Source organism: Coenobita brevimanus, chromosome 60, assembly GCF_032717465.1.
Source record: "Coenobita brevimanus isolate Jiangsu-jjx chromosome 60, ASM3271746v2, whole genome shotgun sequence".
In the NCBI taxonomy this organism is placed as follows: domain Eukaryota; kingdom Metazoa; phylum Arthropoda; class Malacostraca; order Decapoda; family Coenobitidae; genus Coenobita; species Coenobita brevimanus.
Genome location: NC_137013.1, coordinates 26,127,501 through 26,148,342, shown reverse-complemented (window position 1 = coordinate 26,148,342; position 20,842 = coordinate 26,127,501). Strand labels below are relative to the sequence as shown.

The 20,842-nt window shown below is 42.8% G+C and overlaps 1 protein-coding gene across 2 annotated transcripts in view; it reads right to left on the bottom strand.

The window, feature by feature from the left end:
* LOC145403013 (uncharacterized) overlaps positions 1–20,842 on the bottom strand; it is a 763,478-nt gene that overhangs the window by 662,158 nt on the left and 80,478 nt on the right. For both annotated transcript variants that reach the window (XR_013897919.1, XM_080274842.1), the window contains exon 5: positions 16,561–16,701. Coding sequence is in view for 1 of the 2 variants with exons in the window: in XM_080274842.1 (XP_080130968.1) it covers positions 16,561–16,701 (141 nt within the window). In the remaining variant the exon portion in view is untranslated. The remainder of the gene's footprint in view (positions 1–16,560; positions 16,702–20,842) is intronic.

Genomic DNA, 20,842 nt, shown 5'->3' with positions numbered 1-20,842 from the left:
CGTTGCAACATTTTGCATTTGCCAGTCCCGTTGACGTACTGGTACGTCGTGCAATTGCAAGGTTCATAATTTGCACAATTTTCAATTTCCGTGTGTGATTTTTCGTACTTATACACGGGACACCTTCATCTATTCCTCTACAAGATGCCAAGCAGGGACAATGCCTTACACTGCATAACCTCCCCCCTCCCGCATGCCATTGTCTCGACAATTCACCTGTTACCAGTGACCTGGCCAATAAAGACATTCAGGGCCAGAGTGATTCCCCAATCGATGACAATGTTGAAGACAAAGTTTACATAGCATTAGAGGAAGAAATAAGTCAGAAATGATGATCAGGTAATGTGGCAAAAAAGGGTCAGGTATGGTGATGAGTTAGTGAGTGAAACAATGCTTATAATGCCTATATTACTGTTTGAAAACCAATATACTCTCATACTACATATAAATTCGTACCAAGTAAATAAATAGATACCGTTTATGAGTGGTGTGAAATGGTTACCCTCCCATAGAACTTGTTTTCTTTGATGCCAGCCTGTTAGAAAACCCAGTAAGGAAAGGAGGTACTGCTACCTGGATCGAGTATTTTTAACCTCAGGTGAGTGATTTCTCTATGAATTTTCGATGTTTCTCACCAAAAGTGGAGGTTTTAGCCAAAAAAAAAAAAAAAAAAAATGAAAATACCTCGGGATTGGAGGGTGTTGAAGGTGCGAAATAGCTCGGGACGTGACAGGTTAAAACAACTATAGAAAATTCAGAACAAAGCTGCTGCAATTATTAATAACCCTGCTATTATAAATGTACTACCTCTTCTACAAGTAAGAAGGAATGTTGCCTCCCTTCCATTACTTTACAGATATTTTCATGGGAAATGCTCAGACGAAGTAGTGTCCTTTGTTCCACCTCTCCATGCCTTCGCTCGTGCTACACGGGCATCTGATAGCGCTCATGACTGGAATGTCACTCAGCCATATTGCAAAACTTCTGCCTATTAGAATTCTTTCATTCCCCGAACTGCATCTCTCTGGAACTCGCTTTCCCAGAGTTGTTTCCCTCCAAACTTCAACCTACAGCTGTTCAAGTCCAACTGTTACAGATATTTTATGAATGGAGGACACCAGTAATCTGGTGTATGGATTATTTTTTTATTCATTTGTTTTCCTTCCTCTGTTCTGCTATTAAAAAAAAAAAAGTAATAGATGCTAATGGATTGACTTCCAAAGTTCAACAAAATAATAATAAATATCCCCCCCCCAAAAAAAAAATGTTCGAGAGAGCTCATAATGCCAGCAAGTGAGAACATTATCAGATACACAATCAAGTATGTCAAGTTAATGCTGAAAAGTGGCAAAAACGAGGGATATTCTTACACATGTAATCAGGAATGAATGGTAAAGTAGGAAATGTGAAGGTGGATGGAGTAGTTGGTGAGTGGGGTGTGCCTACTGAGATAAATAAGAATGGCAGTGCTTTAGTGGACATTTGTGCCGGGAGTAGGTTGGTGATAGCCAATACCCTCTTCAGGCACAAAATGATCCACAGGTATACACTGAGAGTGATAAGAAGGGTGGGTGGTGAACTGAATGAAAGGAAGGCAATGATTGATTATGTGCATGTGGATGAACGGATGAGAAGATGAGTAATGGATGCAAAAACATATAGAGGTTGGGGGAGTGGACTTTCTGACCACCATCAAATTCCAAGTAAAATGGAGAAATAGAAGAGGGGAAGGATGGGAGGAAGGAGTAGATGCACGGAGAATGGAAAGGTTACAAGAGGATGAGAAAAAGACAGAATATAAGAGGGAAGGGGATGAACGATTGGGTAAATATGAACTGGAGCAGATGGGGGACGTGGAAGATGTGTGCAAGATATTCACAGAAGAAATATGTGCAGCATATGAGGTGGTGTGTGGGGTGAAGAGAAGACGAAAGGGGGTGGAAGAATCAGCATCGTGGAATGAAGAGGTGAGACAGGCTGTGCTACAAAAGAAGAAGGAATATAATGAATGGATGAGAAATAGGGGCATGGAAGAAATTGAGAGATGGAAGAGAGAGTTATATGTAGAAAGGAAGAGAGAGGTGAAAAGATTAGTAAGAGAGAAAGAAGAGAGTGGATGTGGAATTTGGAAGGAACTTGACTGTAAAGTGGAGGGACTGTAAGAAAATGTTCTGGAAAGAGGTAAAGAGAGTTACACAGGGTGGCAGTGAAGTTAGTAGGGGAGTGAAAAATAAAAATGTTAGTTTACTAGTGAAGAAGGGAGAAAAGTGAGCAAATGGAGAGATCATTTTAACCCCTACACGCCGGGTTTTTTTCGATGTTGCATGCTCCTCGCTATGGGGGATATCCATGACGGAAATAATACCCTTACTTCAAACCATAATATCTGCCAAATTATAAGAGCTAGAGAAAAAATTAAAAATACATAAGAATCATCCACTCTTCCTCTTTCAAAGGAAAGTATCCCCACGTCTCCAGGTGGTCCCGTCAATAAGTAAGGATAAGTTAAAGTTCAAAGGGTGGTGGGAAGACACTTGCGGCTATACACGTCAACCGGCATTCCTCTGCGCCCCAAATTGTGATGGTTATACACGTCAGCCGGTGGTTATGGGTTAAGGAATTGCTGAACATAGAGAATGAAAGTAATGCATGTATATGTGGCTGGGGAATGGCTGGGAGAAGGAGGCAGGTGAGAAGACAGGAAGAAATCAGTAGGATGGAAGTTGTGGAAGCAATGAAGAAACTCAAAATGGGAAATCCCCAGGAATTGATGGAATGGGTGGTGAAATACTGAAACATTGGGGAGAGATAGTAGTAGAATGGATGTGGAAGATGTGCAGATTGGCCTGGGAGGAAGGTAGAGTCCCGGAGGATTGGAAATCTGGTATAATTATTCCCTCGTACAAAGGGAAAGGGGAATAAGAAGTGTGTGGTAATCATAGGGGCATTTGTCTTCTTAATGTAATAGGAGAAGTATATGGTAGGGTACTTATTGACAGCATTAGGGAAATAACAGAGGAATTAGTTGGAGAAGAGCAGGGAGGCTTCAGGAAGGACGAGGTTGTGTAGTTTAGATAGTCATTCTTATATCTTTAGTGGAAAAGTTTCTAGAAAAGAGAAAGAAGTTGTATGCAGCCATCATGGATTTGGAGAAAGCATATGCCAGGGTGGAGAGACAAGGATTGTGGAAAGAATTAATAATAAAATGAGTAGATGGGAAGTTGTTGAATGCTGTGAAGAGTATGTATGAGGGTACTAAGGCTACAGTGTACGTGGATGGTAAACTGAGTGAATTTTTCTCTTTGAAGGTTGGGTTGAAACAGGGATGTGTCACGTTTGCATGATTGCTCAATCTGTACATGGATGAGGTTATAAAAGATATACTAGTTAGGGCAGTGGATGTTGGAGTGGCCCTAGTGAGAGAGGGAACGTTTGGAAACTCCTTGTACTGTTGTTTGCAGATGATACTGTGTTGTTAAGAGAAGACGAAGGGGAACTGCAAGGCTTGGTTGATGAGTTTGGGAGAGTAAGAAACGGAATCTAAAAGAGAATGTAGGGAAAAATAAAGTTATGGTCTTCGAGAGAAATGAAGTCAGTGAATGTACAGTGAGGTTGGATGATGAAGAAACGGAAAATGTGAGTATGTTTAAGTACTTGGGTAGTGCGATTAGTAAGGATGAAAGTTTGGAGGGTGAAGTGCTTGAAGGGGTACAACAAGGAAGAAAGCTTCCTGGTTCCTAGAAAGCAGTGGTAAGAAACAGGGAAGTGAGCATGGAAGTGAAAAATTTAATACATGACAGTATTGTGATACCAAACACTAACGTATGGAAGGGAAGCTTGGACATTGTTGAGGGACACAAGTCAAGAGTGAGAGCAGTGGAAATGAGTTATCTGAAAGGAGCCTGTGGAGTCACATGGAGAGACAGACTGACAAATGATGATGTAATGGAGCGTTGTGGTGTGCATGTGGATGTGATAGGAAGCGTTAGGAGAAACACACTGAGGTGGTTTGGCCATGTGGAGAAGATGGAGAGTGTATCAGCTTGTTGGAACCCCACAGCTGATCACCAATATTATATATCAGCTTAGACGTGAGCGCACTGTTCCAAGCAGGCTATCACGATGTAATGTTCCATCTGGTCGAAGTTCCTTCCAGCTGACACTCTCCACCGATGTCTTTTTCACACACAGGAGATGGTGGGAATCAGTGTAGATTCCCACCATCTCCTGTGTGTGAGAAAGACATAGGAATAGTAGGTAGCGTGTGCAGGTGACAGAAAATTGAGCAGATTTATCTTTATTGGCCAAAGAAAGATACAACTGTGACACAGAGAGAACTCAGTGTAATACGTCCCTCTCATTTGAATGATGTGTGTTCTGCCTCACATCTGCCCTGCTCCCCATTGGGCGTGGTCAGATCAGGATAAAATTGAGGTGCCAATCCTCAGGCATTCTGGGATTTATACAAGAGTAGAAGTAAGTTACAACTCCACCATGCACATTTTACACCTCAATACAGTAGCACTGATTACATTATAATATACCAACAGGGTAAATGTTTCCCCAAGACTTTAAACATATATACAATTCATATTTCTCTATTGCCTTCCCTTACCCTCATGTTTATGCTGGAGAAGTGCTGACTTTCGCAGGTCTAGCACTCATTTTATTCCCACTCCACACTTACACTAAAGTGGCATTTGGATTCTTAACTCAACACTACAACACATTTTCTCTAAATATGAATAATATAATGTGTACAATAGCGATAGACATGCTCCAATGTGGAAAAAAATGTCAGCCACTAGAACATTGCTGGGCCACACCTGTTCGATGTCCCCGTCGACACTGTTGTCCTAACTACCGTGCAGCCTAACCAATGTGTAGGGTAGCTAACTATTCAGACAAGTCCACTTGCGATCCCTGGGTACAGACCCGTGGTTTTAGTGGGTTTCTCATTCGGCCTCTTAGATAGTAGCCACAAACACAAACACAGGACAAGACCACAATAAGCAGAAGACCAACGCCAGGACCAAAAGAGGAAGGAGAAAGGTTTGAAGGGAGATAAGACAGTACATATGGTTCTAAATCAGTCTTGTTCAGGTGGGAGAGGAATTGTATTCTCTTGAGCACATGAGACAGCCTATTCACATTCAAGGTAGAAACACTGAATGAAGGTAAAAAGGGTCGTAACTGGGACGAGAAGTTCACCGACAAGGCTAGATGGTGCTTGTTAGGTAGAACTGCTATCTCTTTACTGTGCAACTCACAAAAGTCGGGTGCAACATAGTAACCCTTTACCGTAAGGAACTGGTTTTGTGAGGCACATGTGAGTGTTGTGTCCTCTGTCTCAGGAAAGAAGAAGTATTGTTTCACATGTACATGAGCATGGAAACTGACTTCAATTGAATGGGTTGGAAAGTGCAATGCTGCAGTGCTGAGGAAGTGTTTGTGTCCAACAAGGCTATCTTACACTCCTCTACCCCTGACGGAATGAAGACAAAATGGAAAGCAGGACATACATGGAGATCAAGAAATGAGGCCTTACACTTCTCAAATTCATCCAGTCATTTCTGCTATATACCCTTTGTCGTCCGACACAACTAGCACCTCTGGTCCCTCATTCAGAATGACAAGTGTATTGTTAGTAGTAGTAAAAGGGAAAGGAATGAATCGCCATGCATGTTATGTTACAGCATTCCTCATAGGTACCAATATCAAGATGCCATCATGGGTCAAATGGGCCTCTAACAATTGGTAATAATATTCCAGTTGACTCATACCAGAATGTGGCGTAAATCCATGCTTCACCATAGCTACGTCAAGACCTTTGATTAAAATGTGAGTAGGAAGCAATAAAGCATTAACACTCTTCAAACTTGCATCGATTAAGCCGTCCATCATGTTGGCTGCATGTGACTCCAAAGCAGTGGTCGACCCATCGAGAGGATGTAAGTACTCAGCGATTAACACTAAATTAGTCAGCGTTAGTAGGTTGGTTTGGATGTTGTTCACAACTCCTGCGAGATGGTTGGTAGTCTTAATTATCTCGTTATCTTTGTTAGTGAACTCACCTAACTGTTCATATGTGTGTACGATTAGCCTGTCATTTGCCTTAGGCGCCAATGCCAAATCATGCATTTGCTTGCCCAATTGCACTACTTCCTTGTCTAGTGCTGTACCAAAGAGCTTTTCGGACAGGATACCTAGAATATCCACAAGTCCTCTCTTAGTATGTGCACGGACATGCTGGGAAAGATCAGAATTTGCATTAGGTAAAGCGACATGCAATTTTGTGAGCCTGTCTGTGAGCCTGTCTATGTGTCCAGTCTGATGCTCGGTTATACCATGGAAGGTTTGTACTAAAGCTTCACTATCCGAGGTCGTCAACTGTGGGTACAGGTTAAATGACTTCACTATTTGCAACACTTGCTGTTTGAGGTGAAGCAACCCCTTGGAGACCTCTTTAACAGTATTTGGAGCTCAGAGATATCCTTCCATTGGATATTAGATGCATACTGCATCCTCTACCACCACGACTTCTCCAAGTGGGCTCTTCAGTACTCCTGGCATCAACGCAGTCGTGTCTGTGTCCAACGTTGTTCACTCCAAGCAATGCGAGAGGAGTACAAGCCAGAGCCACCACATTTTCTGCAAGAGAAGATACTCCCTTAATCGCTCTTGCTGTCAGGTCATAGCTTGCTGTGATACTCTTGGTTAGGGACAGGTACGGACGATAACATAGACTGCGATGAAGACAGAGGGGACAACACATCAGATGATTGGTTAGTTAGGCCTAGCTCTTGACTTACTGGTTTGATCCTGTCAGCATGTACTATCTCCTGAGTTCCATTAGCATCATCCCTCATTCTATAAGTATGTCCACGCACTCGTTCCACAATGGTGTATGGTCCACAGAACTTAGGTCTGAGCCTGGAAGTTCTCTCAGGGTTATGGATCATAACCTTCTGGCCTATCTCCAACAACGTCTTTTCTTGACTACCTTTGTGTTGTTTCGCCATTATCTCCGCTCTTGAGGCTTTGAATCTTTTTCGTACTTCACTATGTATGCGTTGGAACTTTGCAAGCTGAACTTTGTTATAATCCTCTTGATTATACACTGGCGTAGGAGGTCCAGCTAGCAAATCGTAGGGTAACACTTTCTCTTCCCCATAGAGGATGTAATGAGGAGACTTCCCAGTTGACGAATTATCTGAGGAGTTGATAGCCGCCGCCACGTATGGTAACCAGTCTTGCCAATTATCCTCCAATGAGTTGATCGCTGGTCTCAAGACTTCCAGTATTTTCCTGCTTGTCCTCTCTGCAAGGCCATTGCTCTTGGGACTGTAAGGCGTAATAGAGACTTGCCTTACCCCATACGTATGACAGATTTCCTGTAACACTTGGTTACGAAATTCGTTGCCATTATCACTGAGCAATACCTTGGGTGTAAAGTATTGACATATCACTAAGGTTACAAAAGCCTACACCACCTTCTCTGCAGTTTTCGTCTGTATAGGTGCTAAAACAAGAAATCGCAAAAAATGGTCCAATGCCACCAATACATAGCTTGAGCCTTGATGACTCTTTGGCAACACTAAGAGATCAATGGAGACTGTATCTCACAGTTTTTCTGATTGGGGATACTCCAAAATGGGAGTCCGAGGTCCCATCGTTCCTCGCATTTCTGCGCACTTGACACATTGACTAACGTGGGCGTCTATGTCCTTCCTCATGGTCAGCCAATAATATTTCTTTCTTGCCTCACATATGCATCTGTCGTGTCCAGGATGACCCGCTTGAGGTATGTCATGAACCATCTGTAACACAGCTTGCTGTAGTGTAGCAGGAACAACCAACTGATACAAGGTCTTCTTCCCTAGGGGGTTCTTATACAAAAGACCCCGTTGAAGATGAAAGTGAGTCATCGGTACCGAAAGTTCAGGTAGACAAGACTCGTCGCCAGACTCCAACGCATAGATGACTTGAGACCACATCGTATCCTTACGTTGTTCTGTTTTTACCGTGTCCCGGGAATACCCAGAAAGCGGGATATCCTCAGATATGGTAGCAGCAATGTTTCTACTCAGCGCTTCGGCAATGACATTTTGTCGGCCTGGTAAATATCTGACCTCTGGGTCAAACTCCATTACCTTGCTGAACCAATGCGCGACCTTACCGTGCAAGTTCTTCCCATTAAAGAAGTCGCATATAGGTGCATGGTCAGTTAAAACAATTATCCAGTAGCTGAAGATGATATCCTGGAAATGTCCTAACACCCACATGACAGCTAATGTCTCCAAATGTGTCGCTGAATAATTCTTTTCTGGGGGTCTTAGTGTCCTACTGGCATATGCAATGGTGTGCGTTTGCTTTCCTTATCCTTTTGCTGTAACACCGCTCCCAGTCCCAAACCTGAGGCATCTGTGCACAGGTAAAAAGGTTGAGTATAATCAGGAAACGCCATCACAGGTGCCTCTGTCATGGCTTTCTTGAGGTCGTTGAAGCTTTTCTCTTCCGATGGTCCCCTTTGCCATGCAGCATCCTTCTTAAGTAGAGTCATCAATGGTGATGCGATAGCAGCATAATTTTGGACAAAGCTCCTGTAAAGACCAGTGAGCCCTAGAAATGAGCGAACGTCATCCTTGGACTTGGGTGTAGGGAAATTTACCATGGCTGTAACTTTATCTGGAAGAGCCTTGATGCCATCGCCATCAACTAAGTGCCCTAGAAATCTAACATTTGACTTTAGAAAGTCGCACTTCAATAGCCTGATTTTCAGACCCGCTGATCTTAAGGTTTCCAACACTCGTTTTAACTTACTAAAATGAGTGTCCATGTCTTTGCTCACAATTATTAAGTCATCTAGATATGCCAGGACGTCCTGCCCAATCATGTCACCAAACAACTGGTTTATCATCCTCTGAAATGTCAAAGGAGCATTACTCATTCCAAAAGGCATCTGAAGAAATTCAAAGTGCCCACAGTGAGTGCTAAAGGCAGTGATGGGACGTGACTCTTCGGTCAGCTTCACCTGCCAATACCCTGACGCTAGATCCAAGCAGGTGAACACGGTATATCCTTTACCCAAGAACTGCAGTAAGTCTCTGAGATGCGGAATCGGGTAACGATCCAGTATGGTTACCTTATTCACTTGCCGAAAATCCACAACAGGTGGCACACCACAGTCCTTTTTAGGCACCAGAAATAGTGGTGCATTCCAAGGTGAGGAAGAAGGCTGAATGACTTCATCATGAAGCATCTTTTCAACTTCCTCTTCCACTGCTCTCCTTTGGCTGTGTGGTAGACGGTATGCAGGCACATATATTGGATTTATACCAGGGCACAAACCAATATGATGCTTCACCTTGTCCATCCTACCCAGCGGTTCTCCTGGAAGTGCCACTACGTCGGAGAATTCTTTTATGGGAAACATTATCTGTTACCTTCACATATTGTTCTAGCAGCTTTCGTCTCCCAAGACATTTAGGTTACGACTGAGTCAATGTTTGTGATGTGACTACGGGAGAGATCACCGGTACGTCGTTGACTTCCTTTACAGGGGCACCATAGTACATCAGGTCGCCTATATAACAGCCATCTCTGAGCTTAACTGCTCCACCACTCATATTTGTGATGAAGAGGGGCGTCATCTTGTCTTGCCTGACACTGCTCAGGGTGGACTCAAGCGACAATGCCTTATGTTTTACGGTCTCCATTAAGCATGCCACTTCAGTTCCCACTGACACATCAGGTACTCAGACAGGAATTTTGCAGACAGTTCGACTGGGTAAGTGGTGATTCCCACTCACTATAGCCCTGACTTTCTTCCAGTCCATACCCTCCGTTTCGTGTGCGTCCGGGGACTCCCTTGACATTTCACTTGTCGGGGTCACAACTGGTTGAACGGGTCCTGATTGGATGCCAGTTCCAGCTTGTGTTGCTGAGGGATTAAGGCCTACAAAGGCCATTAAAGGAAATAGAATGTCTCTGAGGGTGTATAATCACGTTATACCCCTCCATGGATTCAAAGCCCAATAACCCATCAGCTGGCAGAGGGAAATCCTAAACCACATAAAATGTAGCACGTAACACAGGAGATCGTTTATCTGCCCTCAGTGTCAAAGGTACCTGGCTTACGATCTTCATTTTACTTCTTGTCACACCTGTCAAAATGACATCAGGTGCTGACGACGTCCAATTGGTTGAGGCATCAAATGCTTGAGCCTCTCCAGCGCTTTACTAGATATAATGTTTGCACATGCCCCGGTGTCCACTATCAAAGACAACTGGTCTTTCCCTATAATCCAAGGAATCACCAAAAAAATCTCCCTTTTTAATAGCTGCCATACATGCATCGGCTGATTGTAATATCCTTAGTGCTACTTCTGTGTGTGCCTCTGAGCTTCCCCCGAACTAGCTTGGTTGCCCAGTTTTTCCCGATTGGCGAGAACAATTGGGCAATAGTCCGTAGAATGAGGACACCGCCCTTGGATAACACACCATCTTTGTACCTTTGGCTTTTTAGCCTTGGCCTGGTTAAGATAAGTGGTTGCCATATTAGGTTCATGCCATGCAGGAGGAAAATTCACCTGAGTTTGCATGCCAATACTGTTAGTATTTATGCCCCATGGATTAGCACAAGGATCCTGGGTTTGCATGCCAATACTGTTAGTATTCATGCCCCATGGATGAGAACAAAGATCCTGGGTTTGCATGCCAATACTGTTAGTATTCATGCCCCATGGATTAGCACAAAGATCCTGGGTTTGCATACCAATATTGTTAGTATTCATGCCCCATAGATTAGCACAAAGATCCTTGGTTTGCATGCCAATACTATTAGTATTCGTGCCCCATAGATTAACATAAAGATCCTGGGTTTGCAGGGTTTGCATGTCATTACTGTTAGTACTCATGCCCCATGGATTAGCATAAGGAACATTAGCAAATAAATGGCCTTGTCCTTGCTGTCCAATGGTTAAGGGTGTACTGAACATGCCTGAGGCATAAGTGGGTATGTGAGCGGTTACATTAATATCAGTGATTAGTGGACCTTGAATCTGAGTAACCAAGGGTGCTGTTGTCGCCTGTTTAATGTCCACAGTCTCTACTGTACTAAGTGTGCCTTCTTCAGTGAGACAAGTGGCCATTTTGGAGGTAACTGAACATTCAGGGACTGTTGAATAAGAACGACCAGAATGCAAATGTAAAGTGTGTAAGTCCTCACTGTCCAGTTCCTCAGAAGTGCCCTGACTATCTTCAACCCCGAGATGTCCCTCATGTAGAGCTTGGATATTCTTATCCAATGTTTCAATCCACTCACAAAATTCTGAGCCTAATTCACTAGACTCTCCTTCTTTCGTGGTGGGTTTATCTGAATCTCCCCTTAATTTTCATCCCCACTTCTTCACTGTATCCATTTAACCTTGTCAGAATATATTCCCTTCCCAGTCACAGGAAGTTTAACTGACACAAGTAGATTAGTTATGGCTTTTAGCACTAGAGAATGGGACAGACAAGGTACACAGAAAACGTATCTATTAGGGGAAACTGAGAAACCTTTATTTTTACACACACTACCTAACTAACATGTGCTGCTTAAAAAGTGTATGTCTGTGGTTCACTGTCCATGTACACTACCTAGGTGTCAGATGATGCTGAAGTTCCCGGTAGATTCGTACTGCAAGTCCACACACTCCTCCAAGGTTTCTTCTCCAACCACACGACGATATTCTACCCACGATGGTCCGAAGGTGACTGACTGCGAGACACCATCCAACACACAGCCACACGCTCTACACACACACTCGCCCTGCCTCACTCCAGCCTCCGCAGCCCAGAGTTGCCAGATGTGTCTAGACGATACCACTCTTCACTGCACTGGCCTCGGTGAGTCTCGCCGAGATCTCGCACACATACCAGTGCGAGAAAGTTGCCAGTTCGCACCTGAAGGTAGAGATATCTCGCACTGGCAGGATAATGAGAGAGACCGAGATTCACTACTCCGATATATTATCTGCTCCACTTACTGACTTTCGCAATCAGTCCTGTTGCATGAGTGAAAGTAAGATTTTCTGTTTCATCTGTAGGATCACGAGCAGTTGCAAGGGGTTTCACTGCACAAATCCCTTTAGCACCTTTTCGTATCCCAGCACAGAACACCATTATTATATATCAGCTTAGATGTGACTGCACTGTTCCAAGCAGGTTATCAAGATGTAATGTTCCGCCTGGTTGAAGTCAGTTCCAGCTGACACTCTCCACCAATGCCTTTCTCACACACAGGAGATGGTGGGAATCGGTGTATATCCTGTTGAAAAAATGATAGGCAGCATCTGCAGGTGACAGAAAACTGAGCAGATTTATCTCTCTTTATTGGCCACAGAACGATACAACTGCGACACAGAGAGAACTCAGAGTTATACGTCCCTCTCGTCTAAATGATAAGTGCATTCTGCCTCACATCTGGCCTGCTTCCCACTGTGCGTGGTCAGATCAGCATTAAATAGACATGCCAATGCTCAGACCTTCTGGGATTTATACAAGAGCAGAAGTAAGTTACAACTCTACCATGCACATTATACATCTCAATAAAGTAGCATTGATTACATTATAATATACCAACAGGGTAAATGTTTCCCCAAGACTTTAAACATATACAGTAGTGCACCAACTTTCACTACAGCAGGATTCGCGGAATCCACTTTCGCGGCATGCACCAAATATTCCCTAACTTCCACTTTCGCTTGAAAAAAATCGATTTTCGCGCACAAATTTTGGGTTTGGGACAATATTTTGAACTTTGAATTTCCTGCACCACCCGCCCGCAACCCACCGCCATCTTGAATGACGTCATGTCAACACTCTGTCCACCCATTCCCGCCATTGTGTACGAGCGTGCTAGCTCCATTGTGTTGGATTCTCACGGTTCAATGGCCTCTACTATACCTGGTAGTGTGGGGAAAGGGCCTGGTGGTGTGGGGGTAGAGCCTGGTGGTGTGGGGGGAGGGCCAGGAGGCAGTGGTGGTGATAAAAAGTGGCCGGGACATTCAAAGTCGGGAGGAAAGGCCAAGGCCAAGGCCATAGAGGAGCTTAACCTGGATGAAGATTTCGATGGATTTGTTCAAGAGAACCTAGCACAAAGGGTAATTCAGCACAGAGTGGAAGTGTTGCATCTAGTTGCATCTGAGGAGGCAGAGAGAGAGAGTGGTAGCGAGGCAGCAAGAGGTGGCGCCAATACGTCTGGCGTGGCTAAATAAGCCCGCCACGCGCCTCGGATACTTACCCCCAACATCCATTAAACACCTCAACCTGGTCTCTGTGGTATGTTTCTCCTCATATAATGTGTACTGTACAGTTTTTATTGTTTGTATCTCACAATGCAATGTACAATAGTGATTTGATGTACTGTATTGCAAGTGAAAATGAAAATCTGATGTTACTTTAGGATAACCGGGAACCAATTAGCCTTTTTGCCATAAAGACAATGCCCCAACTTTCGCTAATTCCACTTTCGCGCATTATTTTTGGACCCAATTAGGCGCGAAAATTGGTGCCCCACTGTATACAATTCATATTTCTCTATCGCCTTCCCTAACCCTCATGTTTACGCCTGATAAGTGCTGAGTTTCGCAGGTCTAGCTCTCATTTTATTCCCACACCACACTTACACTAAAGTGGCATTTCGATTCTTATCTCAACACACCAACACATGTTCTCTAAATATGAATAATATATTGTGTACAGTAGTTAGAGACATGCTCCAGTGTGGAAAAAAAATGTCAGACACTAGACCAAGAGTGAGAGACTGATGAGAAGAGTGTATGTGTGTGAGGTGGAGGGGGAGAGAGGGAGGGGGAGGCCAAGAATGAGATGAAGGGATGGAGTGGAGAGGTATATGAGAGGGGAGTGTGAGTTGGGAGCAGGGCAGTGAAATGGCAGGGGCAGGGTAACGTGGAGGCGATTTGTTTGTGGCCACCCCATAAGGGATTAAGGCGTCTGGCAATAGATAGATAGATAGATAGATGTAATCTGGAGAGAAGGTACAATAACAAAGCTGGATTATCTGTGAGACTTATAAAGAACAACAGATCTATGCACTTCACTGGAAAGCTTACGAAAAAATAATGTGTTGCCTAACCTCTAATCGCTAGATAATGTCTATATACGTCACAATCGGGGTGCTACATGGCCGCCAGGTAGCTGCTATACACGCAAGTGTCTTACTGCCACCATTTGTACAGGTCGCCATTTCATCTCGGCACCAAAGGGTAGGGAGGGAATCCCTCCATATTACACAGGCGAGTCTCAGTCTGCCCTGTGCTTTTGTCAGGTGTACAACGATGTCTTACGGTTCCTATTTGTCGGCTTCCATCTGCGCCACCTGTAGCCAACTGCATCATCCACCCCTGTCAAGCCTCTTTCCAAGGAAACTAGAAAAGGGCTCAGTGATAGTGCCATAAGGCATGCCTTTGATCCAACAGTGTCTAGTTTACATATTAGCACATTGAGAGCAAAGCCACACTCCGTTGAGAGCAAGTTGACAGCAAAGACGTTGACAGCAAAGCCGTACTTGGAACCACAGGCAGACTCACGAACACGTCCTGCTTTCGTGCTGAAAATAAGTTCTTTTCCTCACGTCATTACTCATCAACGCAAAGACCTGAAGACTTGGGGATATTTTATTCACATAAGCAAGAGTTGGTGAGTAGTATGGTGAGTAATATGGTGAGTAATATGTATTCTTACTTCTCAAGGTCATTTTATTTAGCTCAAGATAGAGTTTGCAAGGAAGAGCGGGTAACTCAGAACCTTCATTAATCCTTTAACTACTGTGATGATCTTAAGTTGAATAACTTACAAAAACTTTCGGTGCATCCTACATAATTATGTGCTTCAAAAAACAGCGAAACAAGAACGAAAAATACTTACTAAATCATATTAAGATACAGGAATGACAAAGTGCCACAGACTTTCTGAACAAGGTCGGTTCAGGCAAAAATAATTATAATCCCATTTTTTTTTAACTCCAGTACGTGTCACTATGGTGCACCATAAGTGCACCCGAAAACTGTCATGATATGTGTAAATATTATTAAACCATACAGTAAAAAAAATTATGCCAAAAATAAAATAAAATATAAAAGCGTAGGGATGCGATTTCATGACTTTCTACTGCTTCGATATTGTGTAGATGGTTTTAGGAGCACTGCCATCCGCACTATAATCGTTGTATATACATAAGAGCCCCTCTAAATACGCTCTCCCTCTGATCGTTCTCGTTCTTTTCACAAGTATCCTTTGTTTTTATCCTTCAGGCTCTTTCATGTTCTCATCAAATATTTCCTCTTCCCGGCATACAATTTTATCTTCCATTTCCACACATCCACATTAATTTTCATCATCTTTCTATGGGGTCTTAAAATTACCTTCTTTCCTTTGGCAGTTCGTTTCACCTTCTCATTCCACTACGGTGTTTCTATCATCTTTTACCTCTCCTAACCCCACACACCACGTCAGTGCTACACACATGTTTCTCCCACTCATTCCACCACGCTACTGTTTTCATCTCTTACGTTCTCTAATCCCACACACCACCTCAGTGCTGCACACGTTTCTCACACCTTCCACCTCCGCCATCTGCTCCAAATCATATCTACACAGTCTCGCGTCCATCTCTCATACAATCCATCCTCTTTTCAACCTCTTGCAGGCTTATCACAGCACTTTACCGCCTTTTAAAGTCGCAAATGGGATAGTAAAGCAGTCCCTGCACTGATCCCATGACACTACGGAGATGCTACATTGTTACTGGCGTAGTCGTATTCACCTGAAACAAGTACCCAGTGAACTACAGGCTGGTTACCTTTATGCAGCAGCCCACCATTAAATTTTGGGGGTATTGGTAAGGAACTGAGGGACTTGTGTATAACTGGGCAGCGCACATGTCCGCCTATATCTGTACCACTGCATGAAGGCACACGCTCCAGCACCAGTTAAAAAGGAAAAAAAAAAAAAAACTGCTTGATATTCTAACCACCCTCATCCGTTGATTGTTTATATTGTTGCGACGTCCATTATATGGAGATGGGGGATGAAGTGAATACAGCATATTGTGTCGGGCAGCCGAATTCTGTGTAACGTTCGAAGTTTTGCAGCATCTTTTCCTTAGCGATTTATTTTCCAGAACACAGCTTACCATTCTCTTGTTTGCTATTTATATGGCCATATCCATCACTAACGTACAAATCGATATTAAGGTTTAAGGTGTATTGTGAAGAGATGTATTATGAATTCTACAAAACCACTCAGTATGCGACCCATATCCTTACCCTTAGGCTGCCTCCTCACTGCCTGTATTGTTGTCGTGGGAGACTTCGTGCTGCTTTTTCCGTGACAGCACACATTGTATATTAAACGTTTATATTATCTTGTATGCTACTTATACCTCCCTATTATTGACATTTTTCATTACCAATATACGAGAGGATATTACCTGGTGTCACCATAATTCCCAAGTAAAAAACAATACGTTAAGAAATGAGAAAAATTTCTTACGGTCACACTTCCCACGGTAGACGAGTACGATGGATGGGTCTTGGCACTGAGCAATAATCAGAAAGCAGATGTTGCTGTAGGTCACGCCGTCGCTGCCACACACGGGGTCGTACTGCTCGGTGCACGCCTCAGGACATACCGCTTCGAGGTCAAAAGAAAAAATGCGAACAATATTGAAAATATTGTCTGGATTAACGAAGAAATAATAGATGAAGTGAAGAATTTCTAAGAAGTAATTTGTACTCCTTTAAAGAAGCACAGAATAGTCTGTTAGAAATCAGAACGGTATTTATGTTGCTACAGTACTGATGAATTTTAATGAGCTATTTGTAAAGTCCATCAGTTTGTCCAAATACAATATATATATATATATATATATATATATATATATATATATATATATATATATATATATATATATATATATATATATATATATTGATAGATAAATAGATAGATAGACTGATAGAGATTGATAGACAGATAGATACAGTATAGATGCGGAGACAGACGGATATGGATAGATAGATACATCTCTCTCTCTCTCTCTCTCTCTCTCTCTCTCTAGATATATATATATATATATATATATATATATATATATATATATATATATATATAGATATATCATCATCCGTTTGAGTGTCCACTGCAGGACCGGCCTATCCCGACCGAAGTGGGGACGATGCAGCCAATGTATCTCTACCAAGTGGCATAGGCTGTCTGGTAGACATTGTACGTAGGGTGAGAAGTGCTTGTAAGTGTAATCGTAGTGTTGGAGTGGCTTTGGATGTGTTTGTAGTTTGAACCAAGTGTAATCGGCCCGCGCAAGCCGACTGGGTGCAAGCTTACTTTATAGTATGTGACACTGGTTCATCCGGAGCACATCTTATGTCTGCCAAACCAGTACGTGGTCAGAAGAATGCTCCCAAAGTTTATTACCCTGGCAGGGAGCGAACCCTCGTTCTTCAGTGTACAAAAACACACACTTTACCACTGCGGCTCCATATATATATATATATATATATATATATATATATATATATATATATATATATTATATAGAAATATATTATATTATATATATATATATATATATATATATATTATATTATATATATATATATATATATATATATATGAATGAATGGAAGAATAGATGCAGAAGTGAAGTTTAGAATAAATGAAGTAGGAAAGGTGCTGGGAGGAATGAAAAAAGTGTTTAAATGTCGTTCGCTTAGAATGGATGTAAAGAGAAGGCTGTATGAGGGTGTTGTGGTACTGACTGCATTATATGGGGCTGAAACATGGAATGTGGGTGTAGCAGAGAGGAAAAGTTTGAATGTAATGGAGATGAGATGTCTGAGGAGTATGTGTGGAGTGACGCGTATGGATCGAGTGCGAAATGATGAAGTGCGAAGGAGAACTGGAGTTGTTCGGGAGATGGCTGGTAGAGTTGAGCAGAGGGTGTTGCAATGGTTTGGGCATATGGAGAGAATGGATAATGAACGATTGGTGAAAAAGATAACTAGATCTGATGTGAGAGGTGTAAGGCTGAGAGGGAGACCACGAATAGGATGGATGGACAGTGTGAAGAGAGCGCTGGATGCGAGAGGGATGTCTGTTGAGCAAGGAAGAGTGGCTGTGCGTGACAGAAATAAATGGAGAGAAATTGTGAATGAATAAGTGATGACGCAGCCCTGAGGGGATATTCTCCCGCATTTGGTCTGATGAGCTAGTCAGGTCAGGTGCGGGTAAGGGGATGGGTCTGTTATGATGTGGCAGGGGTAAACCAGTTCTGCTGTCGGGCCCTGCTGCGGATGTCACTGATTGCATTGCGCAGTTGACCCTTGTGCGGTGTGATGCGGTGAGGATCTGTCCGTTTTCCCCTTTGGGGCTAAGATGCGAATGAATGTGTTTGAATGGATGAGTAAATGAAGAATGTGTCGTCCTGTCTCGGCTACCTCCCTTTCCTTGGGGGAAGCAGCCTAGGTATATATATATATATATATATATATATATATTGTATCTATATATTTATATCTATTTATCTATCTATCTATCTATGTATCTATCTATCTATCTATATATATATATATATATATATATATATATATATATATATATCGACCAAGGACCGGACAAAGGACATGGTAATCGTATCATGGAATGTAAGGGGAGCGAATGATGAGGTGAAAGAAAGTAAGATTGTCCAGGTGCTTGAAGGTGCGAAAGTTGATGTATGAGGAATAACTGAAACTAAATGGAGAGGTGAGAGTGTGAGAGAATGGGAGTATGGATGGGGTATATGTGCAGGAGTAGGTGAAAATGAGAGGGCAAAAGAGGGAGTATGTATAGTTGTGACTAAAAGATGGAAGAAGAGCATAAGATAGTACGGATCAGTTGGGTCAAGGATTGTGTGGGTAAGATTGAAAGTTGGAATACAAATGTGGGCGAATGTGTGTGTGTATGCAAGATCGTGCAAGCAGAGTGAGAGAAGAGTTCTGGACAAATGTGGAAGTGTGCATGGACAAGTTTGGAAGGAATGAGAGAGTGTTTTTGATCGGTGATATGAATGGTAAAGTAGGGACTGTGAAGGTGGATGAAATAGTTGGTGAGTGGGGTGTGCCTGCTGACACAGATGAGAATGGCAGTGCGTTAGTGGACATTTGTGCTGGGAGGGTATTGGTGATAGCCAATACCCTCTTCAGGCACAAAATGATCCACAGGTATACATGGCGAGTGATGAGAAGGGTGGGTGGTGAACTGAATGAAAGGAAGGCAATGATTGATAATGTGTGTGTGAATGAAAGGATGCGAAAATGTGTAATGGATGCAAGAGCTTATAGAGGAAGTGAACTTTCTGACCACTACTTGGTGGTGGCCAGAATCAAGATCCAATTAACATGGAGAAATAGAAGAAGGGAAGGACTGGAAGAAAGAGTATTTGTAAGGAGATTGGAAAGGTTACAAGAGGATGAGAAAAAGGCAGAGTATAAGAGAGAAGTGGAGGAACGATTGGGCAAATATAAATTGGAGCAGATGGGGGACGTGGAAGGTGTGTGCAGGATATTCACAGAAGAAATATGTGCAGCATGTGATGTGGTGTGTGGGATGAAGAGAAGACGGAGGGGTGTGCAAGAAACAGCGTGGTGGAATGAAGAGGTGAGACAGGCTGTGGCACAAAACAACAAACCATACAATGAATGGATAAGAAATAGGGGCGTGGAAGAAGTTGAGAGGCGGAAGAGAGAGTTATTTGTAGAATGAACGAGAGAGGTGAAAAGATTAGTAGGAGAGAGTAAGAAGACAGCGGATGAGGAATTTGGAAGGAACTTGAGTGTAAAGTGGAGGGACTGTAAGAAAATGTTCTGGAAAGAAGTGAAAAGAGTAAGACAGGGTGGCAGTGAATTTAGCAGGGGAGTGAAAGATAAAAATGGTAGATTACTAGTGGAGAAGGGAGAAAAAGTGAGCAGATGGAGAGAACGCTTTAAGGAATTTTTGAACATAGAGGATGGAAGGAATGCATGCATAAGTGGCTGGGGAATGGCTGGGAGAAGGAGGGAGGTGAAAAGACAGGAAGAAATCAGTAAGATAGAAGTGGTGGAAGCAATGAAGAAAGTTAAATTAAGCCCCAGGAACTGATGGAGTGTGTGGTGAAATGCTGAAGCATGGCGGAGAGATAGTAGTAGAATGGATGTGGAAAATGTGCAGATTGGCCTGGGAGGAAGGTAGAGTCCCGGAGGATTGGAAGTCAGGTATAATTATTCCCTTGTACAAAGGAAAAGGGGAAAAAGAAGTGTGTGGTAATCATACGGGTATTTGTCTTCTTAGTATAATAGGAAAAGTGTATGGTAGGATAATTATTGACAGAGTTAGTGAAAGAAAAAGAGGAATTAGTTGGAGAAGAACAGGGAGGCTTTAGGAAGGGAAGAGGTTGTGTAGATCAGATATTCATTCTTAGATCTTTAGTGGAAAAGTTTCTAGAGAAGGGAAAGAAGTTGTATGTGGCTTTCATGGATCTGGAGAAAGCATATGAGAGGGTGGATAGACAAGGATTGTGGAAAGTATTAAGAATATATGGAGTAGATGGGAAGTTGTTGAATTCTGTGGAAAGTATGTATGATGGTGCTAAGGCTGCAGTGCGTGTGGATGGTGAACTGAGTGAATTTTTCTCTTTGAAGGTTGGGTTGAAACAGGGATGTGTCATGTCTCCATGGTTGTTCAATCTGTACATGGATGGGTAATAAAAGAGGTACAAGGTAGGGTAATGGATGTTGGA